At 60.3% G+C, this 19,075-nt stretch overlaps 1 protein-coding gene across 6 annotated transcripts in view; it reads left to right on the top strand.

The window, feature by feature from the left end:
* HSPG2 (heparan sulfate proteoglycan 2) overlaps positions 1 to 19,075 on the top strand; it is a 110,842-nt gene that overhangs the window by 44,069 nt on the left and 47,698 nt on the right. For 2 of the 6 annotated variants that reach the window (XM_069575033.1, XM_069575034.1), the window contains exons 4-35: positions 1,296 to 1,405; positions 1,490 to 1,548; positions 1,845 to 2,005; positions 3,094 to 3,144; positions 3,570 to 3,698; positions 3,900 to 4,154; positions 4,255 to 4,374; positions 6,265 to 6,396; positions 6,522 to 6,666; positions 6,765 to 6,916; positions 7,014 to 7,160; positions 8,585 to 8,748; positions 8,904 to 9,083; positions 9,171 to 9,367; positions 9,473 to 9,620; positions 10,340 to 10,467; positions 10,971 to 11,057; positions 11,147 to 11,205; positions 11,386 to 11,453; positions 12,621 to 12,761; positions 12,884 to 13,060; positions 13,167 to 13,346; positions 13,453 to 13,571; positions 14,453 to 14,564; positions 14,719 to 14,832; positions 14,918 to 15,045; positions 15,458 to 15,544; positions 16,046 to 16,095; positions 16,445 to 16,542; positions 16,824 to 16,964; positions 17,319 to 17,510; positions 18,876 to 18,914. In XM_069575033.1, the coding sequence (XP_069431134.1) occupies positions 1,296 to 1,405; positions 1,490 to 1,548; positions 1,845 to 2,005; positions 3,094 to 3,144; positions 3,570 to 3,698; positions 3,900 to 4,154; positions 4,255 to 4,374; positions 6,265 to 6,396; positions 6,522 to 6,666; positions 6,765 to 6,916; positions 7,014 to 7,160; positions 8,585 to 8,748; positions 8,904 to 9,083; positions 9,171 to 9,367; positions 9,473 to 9,620; positions 10,340 to 10,467; positions 10,971 to 11,057; positions 11,147 to 11,205; positions 11,386 to 11,453; positions 12,621 to 12,761; positions 12,884 to 13,060; positions 13,167 to 13,346; positions 13,453 to 13,571; positions 14,453 to 14,564; positions 14,719 to 14,832; positions 14,918 to 15,045; positions 15,458 to 15,544; positions 16,046 to 16,095; positions 16,445 to 16,542; positions 16,824 to 16,964; positions 17,319 to 17,510; positions 18,876 to 18,914 (4,070 nt within the window). The remainder of the gene's footprint in view (positions 1 to 1,295; positions 1,406 to 1,489; positions 1,549 to 1,844; positions 2,006 to 3,093; positions 3,145 to 3,569; positions 3,699 to 3,899; positions 4,155 to 4,254; positions 4,375 to 6,264; positions 6,397 to 6,521; positions 6,667 to 6,764; positions 6,917 to 7,013; positions 7,161 to 8,584; positions 8,749 to 8,903; positions 9,084 to 9,170; positions 9,368 to 9,472; positions 9,621 to 10,339; positions 10,468 to 10,970; positions 11,058 to 11,146; positions 11,206 to 11,385; positions 11,454 to 12,620; positions 12,762 to 12,883; positions 13,061 to 13,166; positions 13,347 to 13,452; positions 13,572 to 14,452; positions 14,565 to 14,718; positions 14,833 to 14,917; positions 15,046 to 15,457; positions 15,545 to 16,045; positions 16,096 to 16,444; positions 16,543 to 16,823; positions 16,965 to 17,318; positions 17,511 to 18,875; positions 18,915 to 19,075) is intronic. The other 4 variants (XM_069575037.1, XM_069575038.1, XM_069575036.1 and 1 more) reach the window with 3 other exon arrangements.

Consider the following 19,075-nt stretch of genomic DNA (forward strand, 5'->3'; position numbering starts at 1 on the left):
CCTGGTACCTTGACTGCTGTAGGGGTAGAAAGTATTACAGGGTAGGGGCCCTTCCATTTGGGCTGGAGTTGAGCCTTTGGGGACCCATCTTTACAGACTTTAATAACTCATGAACATGAGATGATTTAATGTGCATTAAATGTATACAGCAGTTGCTCAGTAAACAGTAGAGGTAAGTGTATGCTCACACCAATCTGCTGTGAATTTATTCAGCCATCACATATTAGGCACCTGCAGTATGCCAGGCACTGTGCAGGCACTGGGGGTACCGGGGTAAATGAGATCTGAGGTTCCCCCCATCACATTTATCATCTAGCAGTAGAAAGATGACAGCATCTTCTGATTCCCTAGTACTTGCTCCTTGCCCGGGGCTGCATCTTCGCACACAGGGAGATGGCCTTGTAAGCATGCTATCATTTATTCCCCACTGCAACCTGGTGCAGTAAATGTAATTAATATCTGCATTTGACCAAAACGGAAACAGAAGTTCGGAGAGGTGAGGTCCGTGCCTGAGATGTGGCTGACCTCAGAACCCAGTCTCTGTGATGGTGCTCTGTAGGCCCTTGTAACCGTGTCGGAGCTATGCCACTTTGAGGGTAGAAGATACACTGATGGGAGAAACCAAGTGGCTGGAGGACCCCGGAGGAGCGGTCTCTATCAGCCAGGGTTGGGAAAGGAAGGCAGCTCAGGCAGCCTTCTTGGAGGAGGTAGGTGATGGCTGAACTAAGCCCTGAAGGATGAGTAGGCACTGGCGTGAGTTGGGGGTGGAAGGAGGAGAAACATGTCACGGTCTCTTTCGAGTAATTTCTGTACCAATATAAAGCAGGGGGTGGGGGTGGCGGGAATCCCCTGGCGGCCCAGTGGTTAGGACTCGGCACTTTCACTTCTGAGGCCCTGGTTTGATCCCTAGTTTGGGACCTAATATCCCACAAGGAGTGTGGTGCAACCAAAGGGAAAAATATTTCTCTGCCAGGCCACCTCCTCTGGAGCGTCCCCCTTGTCACTCAGCCTTCCTCTGAGCCAGGGGAGGCCTCCTCTTCTGCACCATCACTTGGGATCTGGATTGGGCCGTTTTCCCTGTTAAGCCCTTTGCTCAAGTTCGAGGCCTGGGTTTTGAGCCCTGGGCAGCCCTGCTGGGCACAGCTGTGGGCACACAGGTGTCGGCCTCAGCTGGAGGCCTCCAGGGACTTGTCTTCCTATCTCCACCCACTGGCCCAGCTGCCTGAGGGCCCCATTCTGCCAGTCTGGGCCCCTCATAGTGACACCCCCCCCCAACCCCCAACTCCTTTTTGCAGTTTATTTCCGAGCGCTGGTAAATTTCACTCACTCCATCGACTATAGCCCTCAGCTGGAGGACGCAGGCTCCGAGGAGTTCCGAGAGGTGTCGGAGGCTGTGGTAGACACGGTGAGGTGAAGGGGCTTTGGGGGGGGGCCCTGAGTGTGGCGGGGTGAAGGGTCCAGAGACTGATGGCGCCGTGTCCCTCTCCAGCTGGAGTCAGAGTACCTGAAGATCCCTGGAGACCAGGTTGTCAGCGTGGTGTTCATCAAGTGAGGGGGGCCCTGGGAGAGGGGAGCTGGTGTGGGGCGGGCGAGGACGGGGAGGAGCCCCAGGGGCGGGTGGGCAGCAGGAGGGGCCCAAGGGGCAGCCCCACTCTGGGTGGAAATTCAGACTGGTGGAGGGGTAGTTTGGACCTTCACTTGCCCCACGTCAGGTGCAGGCTGTCCAGGAGCCGGGGGAGGGAGAGTTGAAATCGGGCCTGAGCATCGGGCAGGGCCCCTGGGGCAGGAGCTGAGACCACAGGCGTCTTCCTCCCCCTTCCACCCTGCCCCCCACCCACCCCCAGGGAGCTGGACGGCTGGGTCTTTGTGGAGCTGGATGTGGGCTCGGAAGGGAATGCCGACGGGGCCCAGATTCAGGAGGTGCTGCACGGCGTCATCTCCAGCGGCTCCATCGCCTCCTACATCACCTCTCCCCAGGGATTCCAGTTCCGACGCCTGGGCACAGGTGAGCCCATCCTGGAGCCGGGGGCGACCCCCTCCGGTTTCTCAGACTCATGTGCGCCCCCTCCCTGCCTTCAGTGTCCCCACCATGGGCCCTCCTAGTTTGGCCTTTCATACTGGTAGCGACGGGGAGCTCACCACCTTATGAATCTTCCCCGTCAATTGTTGTGCAATCTTGTCTTGGGTTGAGCAACATCCGTTTCCTCCAGCGAGTACCCACGAGACCCGGTTTCTGCTTTTCTATTAACCTTTCTGCATTGACAATAGGTAGTAAATTCCTTTCTTCACACAGTGCTTTCAGGTCCAAGATACTTTTCTGTTTAATCACCAACAGTTACTCACTGAGCCCTGACTGTATGCACGCCGCTCCCATTCAGACTTCACAGTAATTCCTATGATGTAGATATTACTTCTCCTGTTTTAGAGACAAGGGCCCTGAGGCCCAGTGAGGGAAAAATGGTCGCTCCAAACCCACATACACAGAGAGAGCAAAAGCCAGGATGCAGACCAAACTCTGCGTTTGTGCTGGTTTTGCCAGAACCTGTGAGAAGCACAGCTTAAGACCACAGGAAGCTGGCCCCAGGCACGCAGCTGTTGGACGCACAGCTTGTACCTTTGAACCTTCCGTGGGGCCCAGCTTTCTTTTCATTGCACCCTCTGACTCACATTCCAGCTCCTGGAGTGTTTTCTTCTTGAGCCAAACAGTCCCAGTTCATTCCTCACGGGCTGGGAGTTCCCATCCCAGTCTGCATCTCAGTCCTCTCTCTGGACATGTCACCCTCCTCCCTGACTAAGTGGAACCCAGAACTGAACAAACTCCACACCCCTACCATGGTGTGACCCCATCAGAAAAACACAGGGTGAAACCGTCACCTCCCTTGTTCTGCACATCACACCTCAGTTAATGTGCCCACAGATCAAGTTTTTTCCTTGGCATTCCCAGGCCCAGATGAAGACGCCTGGGGATCTAGTCCTCTTCCTCCCACTTTTAAATGAGTCCTTCTGGCTAGGGAGGGTAGGATGGGGCTGGCTCAGCCCTGCGAGCCCCCAGCTCCCAGGTGGGATGGCTACTGATCACACCTTCCTTTCCAGCACAGACACCCCCGCCCCCCGCAGCCGCTGTGGCGGCCGCAGTGACACCAGGTGAGCGTGTAAAGCCAGACCCAGGCCAAGCCGGGGCACTAGAGAAGCTAATGGATGGAGGGCAAGGCAGGATGAGGGCGTGGTGGCCGGGCACAGTGCACCGGCCGCCCCTCCTCCCCTTCCTCTTCATCCTCGCTAGGCCTGGCTGGGGCCTGCCCGGGTGTGCTCTGGTGGTTGCATGGTGTGGCATGCCAGCTGTGTGTGGGGTCCGCACAGGGGATGGGTGAGGCCGCTGCCACAGAGCCCACGTCCCACGTGTGCTGTGATGCGTCCACCGTGCGTGCTCTGGGCCCTTGCTGAGCCAGAAACCAGCAGGCCTGACACAGAGCCCCAGAACCCCGTCCCAGCTCTGCAGTGCCTGTGTCCCCCCGACATCGTCCACCGACTTCCCGCCTGCCTCTCTGACGGCCCCCCTACCCCCACAGTGCCTCAGGTCCCCAGAGCCTGCACTGAGGCGGAGTTTGCCTGCCACCGCTATAACGAGTGTGTGGCCCTGGAGTACCGCTGTGACCGGAGGCCTGACTGCAGGGACATGTCTGATGAGCTCGATTGTGGTGAGGGGCTGTGTGGGCACTCGGTGGCCTCCACGTCAGCCTGGGGGGGGGGGGTGCCGGGAGAGTTTGCTGCAGGCAAGAAGGGAGGTGGGCAGGGACCCGGGAGGGGTGGTAACAGGGTCAGGGGCCTGGGGACGGGGCGGGGGGCAAGGGGAGAGGAGCCGCCCCCACGTGCCAACGCTGAGCGGGCTCTGTCCACAGAGGAGCCGATGCCCACACTCAGCTCCCAGCTGCCCCATCTGGGGGCCACTCCACCGCCGCCAGCCCAACCAGAAGCACTCCCTACCCAGCAGCGCCCAGTTACTCCAGCCCCCCAGGCCGCACTGCCCAGCCCAGGCAGGCCTGTGCCCTGTGGGCCACACGAGGCTGCGTGCCACAGCGGGCACTGCATCCCCAAAGACTATGTGTGCGACGGGCAAGAGGACTGCGCCGACGGCAGTGATGAAGCAGACTGCGGTGCGGGCCGGGCGGGGGCGCGGGGCAGGGGTCCGGTTGCTGGGGGTGGCGGAGAGGCCCCGGAGGCCTCTGGCTGAACCCTGGCCCGGTGGTCCCCCAGGTCCCACCCCGCCCTGTGAGCCCAATGAGTTCCCCTGTGGAAACGGGCACTGTGCCCTCAAACTCTGGCGCTGCGATGGCGACTTTGACTGTGAGGACCACACCGACGAGGCCGACTGCCGTGAGTGTCCGCCCCACTGGCCGCGCTCCCCGAGCCCCGACCCTTCTCCGGCGGGTCTGGGGACAGACTTGTCAGGTCCCTCTCTCTGATGCTGAGCTGACCTTTGTAGCAAACGCCGTGGCTCGATAGCCGGTGGTTAGTGTCTCTCTGTTTCTTACTGTTTGTCATGAGTGCTTGTGTGGGGGTCAGGTGAGTGGCTGCGTAGGCTTGATAAACCAGGGTCCCTTGATGATGGATTTGTGAGGCAAAGCTTCTCTTTAAGGCCCTGGAGGTTTTTCATCTAGAGCTGGTTCTGCTTCATTTGTTCCTCCATCCGCAGCTTTTCATCCACGTAACCATTCAGCCACCCACGATTTGTCCGTCGGTCCAACATCCTCTCTTCCTCCCGTCCATCTGTCCACCCACCATCCACCCATCTATTCATCTGTTGCTGAGCTGCAAAGCCCCTCATCTACCTGTCCATCCAGTGTCCTTCCTCCTGTCCACTGCACCATAAATTCCACCATAAATCCCTCTGTCCATCTATCCATCTGTCCAGCATCATTCCTCCCATCCATCTCTTCTCCATCCGTCCATCCACGCATTATCCATCTTGCCAGCTCCCCATTCCGCTAGCCATTCATGGAGCCAGCATCTTTCCCGCCTCCCGTGCATCTGTCCAGCCACCCTTCTCTCCACTGCCCACCCATCCGCCTAGTCAGTGTGATAGACACCGTGACAGTTACGTGGGTGAGCCTGGAGAGCCAGAGGCCACCCCAGGTAGCATCTTGAGTGTCCGATCCCATGAGGCTAAGCCTGGGGCCTGTTAGTCCGAGACTGAGGATAATGGAAGCCTTGCTCTGTGACCCCGGGTCACAGTCTGAGCGTGCTGATGTTCCGAATGTCCACGGGTCCAGCCTCTCCTCCTCGCCTCCCCCGCCATCCCTGCTTCACAGCAAACCCTGGAGAGAGAAGGGCAGCATCGTGCTGCAGACTGGCAGAGTTTTATGTCACTCCTCTGTGACTCCAAGCTTGCCTGACAACCCAGCCCCTTGAGAGAGAGAAGTAATTGAGGGTTTTAGTTGAAAAGTGCTTCTCGGAGGCCTCTGCAGGGCAACAGTCCAAGGAAAGCTAAGTCCTTGCTGACCGAGTGCAGAACAGAGGGCGTGAAAGGGGAGTGGCTCTGGGGGCTGGTGGGGTCTTGGGAAGAGCAGTAGGTGGGTCTTCCTGGCCTCTTCTGAGCTCTGCCTCTGTGGCTGGGTGGCCTCTGCTCCTACACCCCTCTGCCTTGTCTATCGCTGCCTGTGTATCTATCTCAAGCTCCGTCTCCCTGAAGAAGAACATCAGTTAGCATCTACTAGAGATGCCTAGCTGGGGCCCAACCCTGGGGCTGGGTCGGCTCCAGGCCTCTGACCAGCCCATGGACGGCTGTCTCAGGTCAGCTGCCACCCCGGGCCCCTTAGAGGGGTGCGGAACAGCGAGATTGGGGCTGCAGCAGGCCCTCGCTAAAGGCCTTTCCAGTAGACAGACGTGCCCAGGCAGCACCCGGTGTCCCAAGGTACTGGCTCCTGGGACCATGCCTTTGATCTTGTGCGTCTCTGGTGGCTGGATGGGGAAGGAGCCGCGTGACTGCTGTGCCGGGTGTGACTGTTTCAGGGGATACAGGTGGAGTGTGTTGGATGGATGACTGGGGACCACGACATTGTGGGCAGTGTCGTGGTGGCAGAGTCTGGGCCTGGTCAGGGGGCCTGTGTTGTCATGCAGGCAAGATGAGAACGTGATCCTAGGAACACCCAGAGAAGGTGGGCAGCCTGGGTTGGGGGCCATAAGTAGGCAAGGGCTTGGTGGGGTAGGGGTGGGTCCTCCCTGAGGGCAGTGCCCGCTGCCTACACTGCCTGACTCTGTCCCCAGCCGTCAAGCGCCCTGAGGACGTCTGTGGGCCCACCAAGTTCCGCTGCGTGTCCACAAACACCTGCATCCCGGCCAGCTTCCACTGTGACGAGGAGAGCGACTGCCCGGACCGCAGCGACGAGTTTGGCTGCAGTGAGCGGGGAGCTGGGGGGCGAGCTCTGGGCCCGGGACCCCTCCCCGCAGCCTCCCCACCCCGGCCCCTCCTCCTCCCCCCTCGGTGCCTCCCACCCCTCACTCCTGCTCGCTTCTTCCCCCAGTGCCTCCCCAGGTGGTAACCCCTCCCCAGGAGTTGATCCAGGCTTCCCGGGGCCAGACGGTGACCTTCACCTGCGTGGCCATCGGCGTCCCCACCCCTATCATCAACTGGAGACTCAACTGGGGCCACATCCCCTCACATCCCAGGTGTGGCTCTGGTCCTGGCAGCGGGCTGGGGCTGGAGGGGAGGTGTGGCCAGCCAGCCCAGCCCGACCCCTGGCTCTTGTCTCGGGGGTGCCCACCAGGGTGATGGTGACCAGTGAGGGCGGCCGCAGTACGCTGACCATCCACGGCGTGAAGGAGGCAGACCAGGGCGCCTACACCTGCGAGGCCATGAACGCCCGAGGCATGGTGTTCGGCATTCCCGACGGCGTCCTGGAGCTCATCCCACAGCGGGGTACGGCCCAGCAAGGCAGGCGGGCACCGGGTGTGGGGCGGGAGCCGGGCTTGTCCTCCAGGGACCGGCTGTAGCCTACTCCCGTGCCACCCTGCAGGTCCCTGCCCTGACGGGCACTTCTACCTGGAGCACAGTGCCTCCTGCCTACCCTGCTTCTGCTTCGGCGTCACCAACGTGTGCCAGAGCAGCCGCCGCTTCCGGGACCAGATCCGGCTGCGCTTTGACCAGCCCAACGACTTCAAGGGTGCGTTGGTGGGCGGGAGACGGGCACCGGGCTCCTGCAGGCTCAGAGGGCAGACAGTCGGGAAAGTAGCATATGCTCTGGGCAGATGGAGCCAGTCCAGGGAGGCACGCGGGGTTGCTGAAGAAATGCTGAGCCCTGTGGTAAAAGCATTTCAGGGGAAAACAAGCTCTTTTAGGAGAAGTGAAATCTACAGCTGATACCCGTCTGCATTACCTGATGAAGAGGGCGGGCCGTGGAGCCACAGTCCAGGCTCTGACTCTGACCCTCACTGCCGTGGGCCCTTGGCCAAGTTACCTGCCAAGTTACCTACCTAGTGTCTCCGTTTTCTCATCTACAAAACGAGGATAAAACATCACCCACCCAGGTTGTTATAAGGACCTGGTGCGCGTAAGCCACTCAGAATAGTGCTTTGTCCGTGGGAAGTGCCCAGCTCCCTGTTGTCACCCCCAGCATCCGCATCCTGCAGAATGGAGAGGCGCTAGTGACCCAGAGCGTAAGAGCCCAGGCTTTGGCGTATTCTTAGCCCGGAGCTGACTTCTTGATGCACCACTTACTACTGCCTGTGTGACTTTGAGACTCTTGGCTTCTTTGGGCCTGTTTTCCCAAACGTAAAGTCAGGCAGCTGGCCTCAGTTCTCTCGCACTCTGAGAGGCAGGATGGCATGAGCCTTGACTTCAGACGGACCTGGGTTCAGGCACATTTCCATTATCGCAGAAAGTTCTCTTGGATGGCTAGTGCTGCCCTAGAGATCCGGGAGGATGCTGCAGAGAGAATTCCTGTGTGTGTGGGGGTGTGTGTATGTGCGTGTGTATAGGACACAGCTGGACCCAAGGACCCATCATTACAAGAGCCGCAGTAACAGCTATTGAGTTTTTGAGCGCGCGCTTTGTGTTCCGCTCTGTTTTAAGCATTTCGTGTCAGTCTGCTCACTTTAGCTTCCTGATAACCCTGTGATGCAAGCCACTGTTGCCCCCATTTTATAGATAGAGAAACTGAGGCCTTTGCTCAGATTCACACACCTGGAGGGTGGTGGAACCAGGACTTGGGCACCCATTCTTCAGTCCACTGTAGCTTTCTACTACCCCCTGGGGCTCTTCCAGCCCTGACAGTCCACGGATCTACTGGCAAGCAAAGGCTCTGAGAAATCCTGCAGCAGAGATTCCTTGACCCTGGGGTTCCCAGATGGTCCCCCACTATCATTCGGCAGCATTGGCTTTGCCTGGAGAGTGCTTTGGGAAATGCCGCTCCAGGAATTCAGTAGGGGAAAAAAAAAAAACTTGGCTTTTATTTGACTTTGGGAGAGAGACTGACTTTCCCTCTAAATCATACTTCTCTCAGAATTTTCCGTTTCTCTGGACTACCACCCGGGTTGCTGTCGCGGGCAGGCATGTGCATGGCAGTCATCCCTCCCCTCTGCCCCCTAGGCGTGAACGTGACGATGCCCGCGCAGCCCGGCATGCCACCCGTCTCCTCCACCCAGCTGCAGATCGACACCGCTCTGCAGGAGTTCCAGCTGGTCGACCTGTCCCGACGCTTCCTGGTCCACGACTCCTTCTGGGCTCTGCCCGAGCAGTTCCTGGGCAACAAGGTGACGGGGCCACCCTGGGTAGGGAGGGGCCCAGTACCCCACACCCATGCTCGAAGCCTGCCTGTACTCCGCTCCCTCTAAAGCTGGGAGGGGGCGCCCAGTGAGCATCGCGTGTGCCCACGGCTGCCCGCCCTGACCTGCCCTGCCCCGGCCAGGTGGACTCCTACGGTGGCTCCCTGCGCTTCCGGGTGCGCTATGAGCTGGCACGCGGCACACTGGAGCCAGTGCAGCGGCCGGACGTGGTCCTTGTGGGCGCCGGCCACCGCCTGCTCTCCCGGGGCCACACGCCCTCCCAGCCGGGGGTCCCGAACCAGCGCCAGGTCCAGCTCTCTGAGGTACGTGGGGCCTGCTCCCCCGGGGGTACAGGCTGGGCAGGTGCTGACGCACGGCCTCCCCCCACACCCCGACCTTTGTTCCCCCAGGAGCACTGGGTGCATGAGTCCGGCCGGCCGGTGCAGCGGGCAGAGATGCTGCAGGTGCTGCAGAGCCTGGAGGCGGTGCTCATCCAGACGGTGTACGACCACAAGATGGCCAGCGTAGGGCTGAGTGACGTGGCCATGGACACCACCGTCACCTACGCCACCAGCCACGGCCGCGCCCACAGCGTCGAGGAGTGCAGGTGCCTGACCCAGCTGGATCAGAGACCGCAGGGGCCCTGGCAGAGGTCGGGGAGAAACCGCCAGGCTTCACGGTCCCAGCCACCGTCTTGGTTCTGTCCCCACAGATGCCCCATCGGCTATTCCGGCTTGTCCTGTGAGAGCTGTGACGCCCACTTCACCCGGGTGCCTGGGGGGCCCTACCTGGGCACCTGCTCTGGCTGCAACTGCAATGGCCACGCCAGCTCTTGTGACCCTGTGTACGGCCACTGCCTGGTGAGTCGTGCCATCTGGCACTGGATACTGGCCAGGCAAGAGCAGGGTGGGTGGTTCCAGCTGAGACTTCCCTGTGCCCGGAAGCTTAGCACAAGCCTCTAGAATGACTGCTGTGGCTGCCACACAAGTTCTCATGACCTCTGGATGCATTAACAGAAATATTATGTCCAGATAAGGGAGGTGAAAGTCCTACTCTTCACTTTGGTCCAATCAGTCACTCCTGGAGAATACGGCATAAAGCATGGCCCTAAGCAGGCCGTTCCTAACAGGAAGGAGCCTATAAATCTTACATTATTTCTTAGGAAGGGTGGAGGGAGCTGGAATTGGGAGCTGAGAGAAGGTTTAAGCAGGGAAAACAATTATCTCCCAAGTCCCCGAACAGCTATCAGGGGTAGAAGGAACCACCTACAGAGGGAGAACTGGCCGATGGGTACTGATTGGAAGAAGAATGTGGGTTTAGGTCAGTACAGAGCAGGTGTTTGGATCTGTCTATGGGACAGGCTGCCATTGGGGTGATGAACTCCCCGTCAGGATGGAGCTGATGTTCCCCTCTCTGCAAAGCTGTGGGGTAATTCCTGCATGACCGAGGACACTGATCCAGACAGCCTCAGAGCCCCACCCTCATGGAGCCCCGTCTGGTCCAGTGTGGCCCCACGTCGGGTGGCAGGGGCACAGGGCTGCTCCGCCCAACCTGAGCGCCTCCCTCCCCTTCTCCCCAGAACTGCCAGCACAACACGGAGGGACCACAGTGCAACAAATGCAAGGCGGGCTTCTTCGGGGACGCCACCAAGGCCACAGCCACTGCCTGCCGGCCCTGCCCTTGCCCATACATCGACGCCTCCCGCAGGTCAGGCCCGGCTCAGGAGGGGCAGGCGGGCGGGGAGCGCGGACAGGGGAGTGGGCCCGGGGCATCCTCTGGGCAGGGAAGCGGGAGACCGGGTTTCGGAGGCTCGCCTGGTCGATAAATTGCCCTCAGCCCCTCGACCTCTCTGGGCCTGTCTCCTGTTCCAGGCAGCGGGCCCCTCTGTCTTTCTAGTGCCCCGGTGAGTCTGCACCTCTAGAGGATGCAGACCTCGGGATTCCCCTGGCTGGTGGTCAGCGGTCCAGATTATCCGCTTCCTATGCAGGGGGCCTAGTGCAAACCCTGGCTGGGGAACTGATATCCCACATGCCTCACAGAGTGGCCAAAATAAATAAAATATCTTGAAAAAATTTTTTACAAAGGGCAGATGGGCCTCGTGGCCTGCTCTGTCCCTGTGGACAGCAGTCACTCCCAGAGCGGGTCTGTGAGCCCTGGCCCAGCCCCTCATTGCAGCCCTGCCCCACGTCCTGTCCACCTCATCCCCACAGGTTCTCGGACACCTGCTTCCTGGACACGGACGGCCAAGCCACGTGTGATGCATGTGCCCCAGGCTACACAGGCCGCCGCTGTGAGAGGTAAGCGATAGCCGGTAGGGGCCAGGAGCAGCAGGCCATAGTGGGTGGAGGGTCTGGGAACACTTGTAACCACCCTCTGTCTCCCCAAGCTGTGCCGCCGGCTACGAGGGCAACCCCATCCAGCCCAATGGGAAGTGCAGGCCCACCAGTGAGTATCGCACACACCATCTCTAGCGCCTTCCCAGGCCTCCCGCCCCCAGGACCGAGGCCCTGGTCCAGCACAAACTGCCCCTGGTCCTTGGGGAGTGCCCCACATCCCCCCCATTCTGTCCAGATTATGTCCATCTTATTCCCACCTTCCCTGCCAACACCAACTTTGCATCTGCAGACCAGCAGTTTGTGCGCTGTGATGAGCGAGGCAGCACGGGCTCCTCTGGGGAGGCCTGCCTCTGCAAGGTACGTGCGAGCTCCACCCCTCACCCCGGGTTGCCCTGGGTTCCAGCCCACAGCTGGGAGGAGGAGGAGGAAGGAGGCTGCATCCTCTCCCTGGCTCCTTGGCCAGGGGTGGTGGCCTCCACTGCAGGCTGGCTGATGGGTCTGGCTAGCTAGACTTCCCGCTCCTCATGAGAAGTGGCCCAGCATCAGGAAGGAGCAACTGGTTTGCGAGGCAGGTGACCTGGGTTCCAGGCTCAGGTCCATCCTTTGTGTGACCATCGGACCTTTGCCCTGACCATGCTTTCATCCCACGTTGACACAATGGCGTAGCTATTAGCATCACTGATTCGGAGGTGAGGAGATGGGCGCTCAGAGAAGGGAAATGGTTTGCCTGAAAGCGGCAGCCTCAGGTGTCTGCAGAACGAAGAAGCGGACAGATTTGGTAATCAAGCACTTTATTCCCATCTTCCATCCCGGAGTGGATCACCAAGCTGGTCACCCATGTCACTGTGTCAGTCATTTCCCATCCCTGAGCCTCCGTTTCCTCGCGTGAAGCATGGAAATAGTACATCCCTCTCAAGGGACTTCAAGAAATTAAATGAGGTGCTGGGTGAATAGAAACTAGCGCAGAGCATTAAACAGTCCATTAATAGTAGCAGGAGTTATTTCAACCAGGACTTCCCAGGTGGCACAGCTGATGAAGAATCCACCTGCCAGGCAGGAGACCCGGGTTCAGTTCCTGGGTCGGGAAGATCCCCTGAGGAAGGAAATGGCAACCCGCTCCAGCGTTCTTGTCTGGGAAATCCCATGGACACAGGAGCCTGGTCGGCTACTTACTGTCCATGGGGGTCACAAAAAAGTCAGACACGACTTTAATGACTGAACAACAATTATTTTCACCACGTTGCTATATTTCAAGTCTAAAATTTATTCGTGATCTCCCTGGCAACCACAGAGAAAAGAGGAAAACAATTGGTTGTATAAGCTCCATCAGTTGGGAATTCTTATTCGCATGGCGGCCTTCCCTCGTAAGCGTGCTCTTTCCAGGGCTCCCGCTGGCCTTGGGTTTTGGTCCGGAATGTGAGTAGATTAGACTGGAAGCTGCAGGGAGCACCCCCCACTCCCCCTCACCCCACCCCACCCTGCCTCCCGTGGGCCACCCTGCAGCTCCCAGCTCTGTCCCTGCAGAACAACGTGGTGGGGCGCCTTTGCAATGAGTGTGTGGCCGGCTCTTTCCACCTGAGTGCCCGCAACCCCGACGGCTGCCTCAAGTGCTTCTGCATGGGCGTCAGTCGCCAGTGCACCAGCTCCTCCTGGCGCCGTGCCCAGGTACCTAGGCGAGGGGCGGGGCTGGCCAGGCGGGCGGGCCCGCCGAGCCCAGGGATGGGTGGACCCAGGGCCAAGTGGCAAGCCACGGCCCCCATCCCGGCCTCTTCTCCCGCCTCTACCAGGTGCTGGGGGCCTCCGAGGAGCCCACTCGGTTCAGCCTGACCAACCCCACGGGCACCCACAATGTCAGCGAGGGCATCTCGTCACCCTCGCCCGGGGAACTGGTCTTCTCCTCCTTCCACAGCCTGCCACCTGGGCCCTACTTCTGGAGCCTCCCTCCACGCTTCCTGGGGGACAAGGTGGGCAGGGGCTGCCTGGGGCCTTTGAGGAAGAGGCTGTGGCCCGAGCAGCGGCAGGACCCCAGGATGGGGGCCCCAGCTGAGTGCCTTCCCCCTTGGGTCCCAGGTGACCTCCTATGGTGGAGAGCTGCGCTTTACGGTGACCCAGCGGCCCCAGCCTGGCTCCGCGCCCCTGCATGGGCAGCCGCTGGTGGTCCTGCAGGGCAATAACATCATCTTGGAGCACCACACCTCCCAGGAGCCCAGCTCCGGCCAGCCTAGCACCTTCACTGTGCCCTTCTGGGAGGTGAGCAGCTCTGGTCCCAGGAGACCTCCAGGGGGGCTCCCTGCGCCCCTCACTCAGGGGTGTCCGGATGTCAGGGACTGCAGCCCATAAGCTGTTTCTTTGGCAGCAAGCGTGGCAGCGGCCTGACGGGCAGCCGGCCACGCGGGAGCACCTGCTGATGGCATTAGCGGACATCGACAGCCTCCTGGTCCAGGCATCCCACACCCAGCGGCCAGCTGAGAGCAGGTGTCCGGGGCCAGGGCGGGAGGGCAGGAAGGGACTGGGGGTGGCTCCAGGCTCAGCGGTGCAATGCGAGGCAGGCGGACTGCCAGCTCTGCCTCTTTCCGGCTCTGCAGCCTTTTTGTGCCTCGTTTTCTCATCTGTGAAATGTAGATGGTAGGGCTTCCCAGGTGGCTCAGTGGTAAAGAACCTGCCTGCCAATGCAGGAGACGAAGGTTCAATCCCTGGATCGGGAAGCTCCCCTGCAGAAGGAAATGGCAACCTGCTCCAGTATTCTTGCCTGGGAAATCCCGTGGACAGAGGAGCCTGGCAGGCTACAGTTCATGGGGTCGCAAAAGAGTAGGACACGACTTAGCAACTAAACAACAGCAACAAAACGGAGATTATAGTACTTCCTCTGCCATGAGGCTTCTCTGAGGTGGAGTTCCCAAGGAGCAAAGCCAGAGATGGGGATTTAAGTCATTGGCAAGGAGAACCTGGGAGGAAGGGAGACAGGAGGAGGAAGTGGCCAGCAAGGGAGCGGTTTCAGATAGAGACCAGCTTGGGTCTCATCACCACAGAGCTCTGCAGAGTCATCCTGCATGAGCCAGAGGGGCCTTTGTACCCTGGGCAAGTCTGTCATTGGTCCCCCTAAGGGAGTAGGTTGGTGGGACCTCTCCTGGTGAGGAAGGCTCACTCCCTGAAGAAAGTTTCGGGTATAAGCCCTTTGCCACAGTCCTTGCAGCTGCTGAGGGATGGACACCAGGTAGAGAGAGTTGGGCGGGGCCCCAGCAGCATCGCGGCAGGGCTGCCGGGAGGATTAGCGAGGTGATCACGGGTAGGACCCCGGGGACTGCACATAGGTGCAGCGGGAGTGCTCATTCACTCCGGGGTCATGTCACCCCCAGGGTCTCCGGCATCAGCATGGACGTGGCCGTGCCTGAGGACACCGGCCAGGACCCTGCACTGGAGGTGGAGCAGTGTGCCTGCCCGCCTGGGTACCGTGGTCCGTCCTGCCAGGTGAGCCCGGGCCCCACCCACCTGTCCAGCCAGCCCCCTCCACGGTGGTGCTCTGGCTCCTCCTTTAGCTCTCCCACCTCCCCAAGCCCACCCCGGCCATCCGGCGGTCCCGACCCAGAGCAGACCCTGAGGAAGCCCCTCTGGCTGTGCCCAGGACTGTGACACAGGCTACACACGCATGCCCAGCGGCCTCTACCTGGGCACCTGTGAACGCTGCAGCTGTCACGGCCACACCGAGGTCTGCGAGCCCGAGACAGGCGCCTGCCAGGTGAGCCCCACGCCCTTTCCCTCCTACCCCAGGCGTCTGTGGCCTCCAGGGGCCCAGCCTCAGCCCCACTGTCTGCCTGCCCCAGGAATGTCAGCACCATACAGAGGGCCCCCGGTGTGAGCAGTGCCAGCCCGGGTACTACGGGGACGCCCAACGTGGGACACCACACGACTGCCAGCCGTGCCCCTGCCACGGGGCGCCCGCTGCCGGCCAGTACGTCCAGACCCTGCCTGCACCTGCCCTTCCCGAAATGTCCATTGCTCTGTCCCAGGTTCCCTTCTTCCCAGGCCCTCCTGAGAGGCAGTGGTTAAACCCTGGCCTTACCGCTTCCTCACGGTGTCACTTTGTATGAGATACACTTCCCTCTCTAGGCCTCAACTTCCTCACCTGTGAAATGGGCATAATGATGTACCCCCCCCCCCCCATTACCCTCCCAACACACACACACCTTGGCCCCTACTATGAGCCTGAGATGAAGCCACGGAACTCTTAGTGCAGACCCTGGCACATAGCTGGCTCTCAGGAGGTGTTAATTCAAGTGGCCCCTCCTCCTCACCCTCCCACCCTGGGCCCAAAGGAAGAGCTGCTGACCTTCTAACTGGAAATTCGCCCCCTACCTCCGCAGAGCCACCCACACTTGCTTTCTGGACACAGACGGCCACCCCACCTGCGATGCGTGTTCCCCAGGCCACAGCGGGCGTCACTGTGAGAGGTGAGGTGGGCGTGGGCAGAGTTGGGAGTTTGCAGGAGGGGCTGCCCCTGAAAGTGGGCTGGGCCCAGCTCTCCTGAGCAGGAGGGAGCAGAAGCCCCCAACTCTGCCTCACACAGGCCCCCAGGGGACAGTCAGCGCCCCCACGCCCACTCCCAAGAGCCTGAACGTTTCGCCTGGCATTTGAGGCCCTCAGAGATCTCGACCTGCAGTTCACCCCCACCTCCCAACACTCCCATCCCCAGTGAGGCCAAAGTCTTCCCAGAAACCCCTCATTCTTGCTGGAAGTCCTGGGTTCGAGGCCCGACCCTGCTGATCTCACTGGTTCCATGGCCTGTGGCCTGTCCCTGCCCCTCTTCTCCCCAGTACTTCTCCATCTGTGCAGTGGGTGAGGTAGGCTAATTGGTTTGTCCAGCACTCGGAGATCACTGAGTCCAGTACAGGGCCCCCAGCACAGCCCCGTGAGTCTTCCCTCCACTCACCCAGCACCTTCTCTCACCGCAGGTGTGCACCAGGTTATTACGGCAACCCCAGCCAGGGCCAGCACTGTCAAAGTGAGTAGGCTTGGGGAGGCTTTGGGGATCTGGCCGACTTGGGCATGGAGCTAGGACAGAGCCTTTGTTCTCCTTCAACAAAGGGAATGGGACTGCACCTCTCCGAACCTCGGCTTCTTTTTAAAATGGGGGTCATAAAATAAATAAATAAATAAATAAAATGGGGGTCATGAAAGGCCCACCCACCCCAGAGGGCGTCTGTGAATGTGTCTGATACCTGCACGTGGCGGGTGTTCAGAAGCAAACACTCGTTCGCTCGGGTGGAGTGTGATGCCCGGAGGGCGGCGGAAATGGGGATGCTTCATGGTAGGCTTGGGGTTCCAGCTGTGGCGGCTTCCCTCCCCCTTAGGAAGCGACGGCCAGTTGCCGGAGCAGATCGGTTGTGGCTGTGACCCCCAGGGCAGCGTCAGCGACCAGTGTGACGCTGCTGGGCAGTGCCAGTGCAAGGTCAGTCCCAACCCCTGCCCTCCACGAGGCCCCGGCTCGCAGCCAGGACGGCCGCCGGGCCTTCCCTGCTGCCCAGCCTTCGGGGCTGTCCCTGGGCCCCTGCCCCCCTGCTCGGGGCTCGAGGTGTCAGGCAGCATCCGATGGGAGCTGGGGCCTCGGCCTGGGGGCAGCAGGGGCCCCCCCGAACCCCTGGAAACGGCTGGGAAGACTGGCCTCAAAGGCTGCCAGCCGTTCAAGAGACCCATCCAGGCTCCCCACCCACCTTTCTGTGCATCCTGCAGGCCCAAGTGGAAGGCCTCACCTGCAGCCAGTGCCGGCCCCACCACTTCCACCTGAGCGCCAGCAACCCGGACGGCTGCCTGCCCTGCTTCTGCATGGGTGTCACCCAGCAGTGCGCCAGCTCCTCCTACACTCGCCAGCTGGTAAGAGCCTGGACGCGCCCTTAGCCCAGGGGGGCCTGCTGCCTGCCTCTCCTGGCTCATCACTGGTGCCAATCCCCGTTCCCATGCCTCCATCACTGCCCACGTAAGCGCAGGTCCAAGCCACCCCCGCCGCTCCCCCTCAGGCCCCCCACTGCCCCATTATTGCTCAGGTCAGCCCCTATCCCAGCCTTCCCTCCTCCCCCCAGACATGGTCTCCATCCCCTCCGTGACTTGTGTCCCAGCCCCGATTTTACCAGGCCCGCATTCTCCACTCCAGGGCCCTCCTGTGCCCCTCCCCCACCCAGGAGCCTCCCTGGGGCCCAGACTGACCTCCCATCCTTTTTCTGCCATCAGATCTCCACCCGCTTTGCCCCCGGGGACTTCCAAGGCTTTGCCCTGGTGAACCCGCAGCGAAACAGCCGCTTGACTGGAGGCTTCACCGTGGAACCCGTGCCTGAGGGCACCCAGCTCTCTTTTGGCAACTTTGCCCAGCTTGGCCACGAGTCCTTCTACTGGCAGCTCCCGGAGACGTACCAGGGAGACAAGGTGGGACGCGCTGCAGGGCCTGGCAGACCACCCTCCCCGATCGCCAGCTCTGAGCCAGGCCCTGGGCAGCAGGGATGCAGACACGAGCTGGCCTCAGAGCGGTGTGGGCCGGCGGGCAGGCGACAGCCACGTCGTGGCTGCTGCCTTTGGGAGTCAGACAGGTCTCAACCCAGCCCTGGGCTGCCTGGTGATAAACCTCAGCTCCAGGGCAGCTCGGCGGATGAGAGCTCGTTTCTGGCACATAGTAAGTGCTCGCCAGTTAATGATTATTACCTTTCGCACAGTTAGTCAACCAGCAGGTCCTGGGCGAGGCCCTGGGCAACACAAGGACAAATGAGACGCGGTTTCAGTTTCATTCATTCGCTCCTGTGGAATTCGCCCTGTGCTTGGTGTTGGGTGTTCTTATCATAGGTCATGTTTTTGAGCTCTTCTCCTGTGCTGGGTGCAGTTGTGAGCCCTTGTATCTGGTCGGCCAGAAAACTCATTTGGTTTTTCTGTAAAATGTTATGGAAAGATGTTTCGGCCAACCCAGTACAGGTCGAAAGTCACAACTTATGAGCTAAGGACAACTGCTGCCCTTTTGCATTAATGAGGAAACTGGGGTGAGAGGTTAGGGAACTTGCCTGGGCTCCTACAGCCTGAAGATGGCAATGCTGGGATGCAAACCAGCTCAGAAAAAGTGAAAGTGAAAGTCACTCAGTTGTGTCCGAGTCTTTGCGACCCCATGGACTATATAGTCGGTGGAATTCTCCAGGCCAGAAAACGGAAGTGGGTAGCCTTTCCCTTCTCCAGGGGATCTTCCCAACCCAGAGATCGAAGCCAGGTCTTCGCACTGCAGGCGGATTCTTTACCCAGCCAGCTCAGAGGCCACCCTTAAATACCGCAGTAGTCACAGGTGCTCACAGGCTTGGCTCCTGCGGAGTCATGGCCTAGTGTAGAGATGATGGGACGATGGTGAGGGAGGTGCTGTGGGGCTCAGGTTCTTGGGGTGGACTCCAGGGTGGCCACCTAAATGCGCTCCATGAGCAGTCCAGGCCACCTGGCCACACCCAGGGAAAGCGGGTCTTGGTTCAGGCGTTGCCTGCTGGTTGAAACCGGCGTTCAAGCAGATGTGTCCCCAAGCCCAGGGTCCTAGGAAAGTCAGGGACACTTAGGACAGACGGTTCTGAGGCTGCTCTGTCCCTGCTTGGACAGACTCACGGATGCTGGACTCCTCCCAGGACTGGCTTCCTTCTAGTCTCTTCTCCCTTCTCTTCCTTTCCTGGCCACGGTGTCTGCCTCCCTGCAGCTCCCAGACCTTGCTCTCTCTCTCTCTCCCTGGTCTCTCTCTAACGCCCTGTCCTGGCATTTCCCTGTGCCCCACAGAGGGAGGCATATTTTGCTCGGCTGCGACGGGCTCACCAGGTAGGCCTGCGATCTGAGTGATGTGACCATGTTGTGACCTGGGCATGATGTGTTCTTGGACACCCTCCGCCCCACATGGGGAGATGCCCGGCACTCCAGACAATGTGGGCACGCATGGGCCCAGGTGGTGCCGGATGGCCCACAGCCGGGGCAGGGCTGCA

Source organism: Ovis canadensis, chromosome 2, assembly GCF_042477335.2.
Source record: "Ovis canadensis isolate MfBH-ARS-UI-01 breed Bighorn chromosome 2, ARS-UI_OviCan_v2, whole genome shotgun sequence".
Taxonomy (NCBI): Eukaryota; Metazoa; Chordata; class Mammalia; order Artiodactyla; family Bovidae; genus Ovis; species Ovis canadensis.